Source organism: Monoraphidium neglectum, assembly GCF_000611645.1.
Source record: "Monoraphidium neglectum strain SAG 48.87 unplaced genomic scaffold scaffold05704, whole genome shotgun sequence".
NCBI classification, from domain to species: Eukaryota; Viridiplantae; Chlorophyta; class Chlorophyceae; order Sphaeropleales; family Selenastraceae; genus Monoraphidium; species Monoraphidium neglectum.
In genome coordinates this window covers 1-2,923 of record NW_014007926.1, presented here as the reverse complement: position 1 = coordinate 2,923, position 2,923 = coordinate 1, and the positions used below count along the sequence as shown (strand labels likewise).

The following is a 2,923-nucleotide window of genomic DNA, read 5'->3' as shown; positions in this document are numbered from 1 at the left end:
CCGGCTGTCGCTTAACACAACCGGCACATCTCCATTCCCGCAGGACCCCACCAAGCTGCGCTACGGCTGTGGTGTGGCGACCGCCGCACAAGTCAACAAGGTGTCCAGTGACCTTGCAGCTCTGGAGCCCAAGGTCAACGCCGCCGCCGCCCAGGCCAGCTCCCTGCAGGCCACCGTTGTCCAAGGCAACAACCAGACAGTGGCGCTGCTCGCCGAGATGGACGAGCTCAAAGCGGCGGCCGCGGCGCTCAGAGCCCTGGTGCAAAAGCTGCAAGCCAGCGCAGCCAACGCCACCAACCTGGGCCCCATCACTCAGGAGCTCGCCGCTCTTGCAGCGGCCGACACACGCACCGCCCAGAAGCTGGCCCTGCTGGAGGCGGCAAACCAGACCGCGGCCCAGGACATCGCGGCGCTCAAGTCAACTTCGCAGCAGTGCGCCTGCGGCTCCGAGCTGTCGGCTGTCAACACCTCCCTGGCCGCCATCCAGTCGGTCCAGGCGGCGAATGCTGCGGTGGTCTCCCTGGCCAACACCACCGTGGAGTCCCTGAAGGCCACAGTCACCACAGGCGCGGCAGTCATCGCCTCGGTCAACACCAGCCTCGCCACCCTGGCAGCCACCGTGGCCAACGTGTCTGCCATTGACTTGAGTGTCTACGCGAAAACTGCGGACCTGGCCAGCATCAACGCAGTCAGCCTGGGGGGCGTGCCTGCTGCGCAGTACCTGCGCTCGCGGGTGGTGATCTACGTTGAATCTTCGACAACCAGGAACGGAGGCCGTGGCGGCCGGTCTGGTGCGGACGCCTTGTGCAGCGCCTCCATCAACCGGCCGACGGGGCTCACCCAGGTGCACGCGTTCCTATCGACATCTGCATCTGACCAGATTGCTGATTTCCCCACAAAGTATGGTGTCCCCAGCGGCCTGGCAATCGAGTCGCCCAGCGGCGCCGTCCTGGCCCGCAACTTCACAAGCATGCTGGGAGGCAGCATCCTGCAATCCTTCAAGGTTGCGGGCATTATTCCATCAGCTACTTCGGCTTCTGTGTGGACTGGCAGCCAATCAAACGGAGCTGTTGCTAGCACCACTTGCGATGGATTCAACAGCGGTAACTCTTTTGATCGGGGAGTCATCGGGTCACCCAGCGTTACCGATAGCGCATGGATCGCAATTGTTGGAAACACGCCTTGCTCTACTATCCACTTCATTACGTGCATCGCTTACTAGGCTGTAAGCAAGGCCATTGCCATGTTTCAGGAAGCACGCAGCTCGGCGCTTCGTGACAAGTATGCGCAGCCAGGACTGATCTGCACACGCCTACCTGCACACCTGCCTCGTGGGCTTCACCCTGTTGCAAAAGGCGACAGCAGAGTATGTGGATGCCTCCGCGCCCCATTTATTTTTCGTGTGGCTCTCTCCCGAGCCCGGGCATATCACGTGCGTGCCTTGTCACATGGCAGCTTGCCACACATGCGCACGCCTGGCACCTGCTGCACACCCGACGACGCCGTACGCCCAATAGCGTCGCTTGAAACGACGGCCAATTCTACTTATCAAAGTTTGTAAGCATCGGGATGCGGCCCCTGGAATTTTCTGGGGCCTGGCTGCGCCGCGCGGCAACCAGGAGTTGTTCAGATGGCGCCGCTAGCAGCGTGGGGTTGCTGGCCGCATCGTCAAATCATTATTCTTGCCCGGATACCTCCACACCGACCAGCTCGGGACCTCGGCTCGTGATGTTGAGTCTCGCGATCGCAGCAATAACTTCGACCGTTGCGTGCATGACCCTTTGCAACGGTCGTCTTGGCTGCGACGCGACAAGCGTCCCAGAAGATTCGGGCATCTCAAGCAGAGCAGGGCCATTCTTGCTGCAGGGGGCCCGTGTGCTTCAAAGTGATGCCCGTGCATAAGCGTGAAGTGGGCACTCAGCGCAGCCGCGCTGCTGGCAGACGGTTCGCCAGCCAAGGCAGCGCCGCACATTTTGTCAGTGCTGATGCGATGCACGATACGGCAGCGGCGCGCGTGCGTCAGCAGGGAGCAAGGCGAACCACGGCTGCCGCCATGCCCTGGTCTTCTCAAGCATGGTGACACCACTCTATCCAGTCACGCGAGCTGCGCAGTGCACGTGCAAACGCGGCGTTGCGTCCCCATCTGGCAGCCCAGCAGGCACGCGCTGTGCCAGACTTTACGCGCGTCTTACCCGCTTTGTGTGGTTGTTGCTGGGACCACCACTTTGTGGGCAATTCCGCAACCACTTGTTATGTTTGTTAGAGGATTTCAAGGGTGTTTGCGCGCTTGCCTGAATTAGCTATTTTTTGGCCCATCAGGGTATCAGTTGTGGACGGCAGCGGCGTGCGTGCGTCAGCGGAGGGAACGGTGTGTATGGCACACTAATCAATGCCGCAGTTATTCCATCCAGCCAGAAGGCAAGGCCCGCCGCGCACATCCCCAGGAATATCTGCGACAATTCAAGGGTGCCGGACACTTGAGTTGAACACACCGTGCAGCGAAGGCCAGTGAGCTCTGGTGGCGCCGCTGGAGTCCGAATTGGTGTGTGACCCGCCGCTGAGCGCCTTTGGGCGGTTTGTTGGATGCAGCTGCGCTGTGCTGTCCCGTAGCTCAAGTTTAACGGGGCGCGCCGCACTGCAATAACACTGCCACGAAACGTTTTGGCTTCGCTCTCCACCACTAGAAGGACGACGTGTTGGTTGGAGGAGTCGCGCAGTCGAGCGGAGGGCAGGGCGGCGACGGCGGCGGCGCAGGCGGCGTGGCAGGGGTGCCGTCCTCCCCCGCTCCCATCCTCTACGCAGGTCCGCCCGCCGGCGCAGCAGAACAAGCGCCTGAAGGGGCGCGGCGACGAGCCGGGGCGCGCCATGGGGGCGCAGCAGCTCAAGGAGAGCCTCTTCGGCGCCGGGAGTGAGGGGCCGACGG

General features: G+C 62.2%; 1 protein-coding gene across 1 annotated transcript; it reads left to right on the top strand.

Annotated features, from left to right (window-relative positions):
* Positions 1 to 43: 43 nt before the first annotated feature.
* MNEG_15829 (hypothetical protein) lies at positions 44 to 1,003 on the top strand (the record flags this gene model as incomplete). Its single annotated transcript, XM_014035700.1, has 1 exon — positions 44 to 1,003. A coding segment is annotated over one exon (960 nt), but the record flags the coding sequence as incomplete, so codon positions are not given.
* Between the last annotated feature and the right edge of the window lie 1,920 nt (positions 1,004 to 2,923).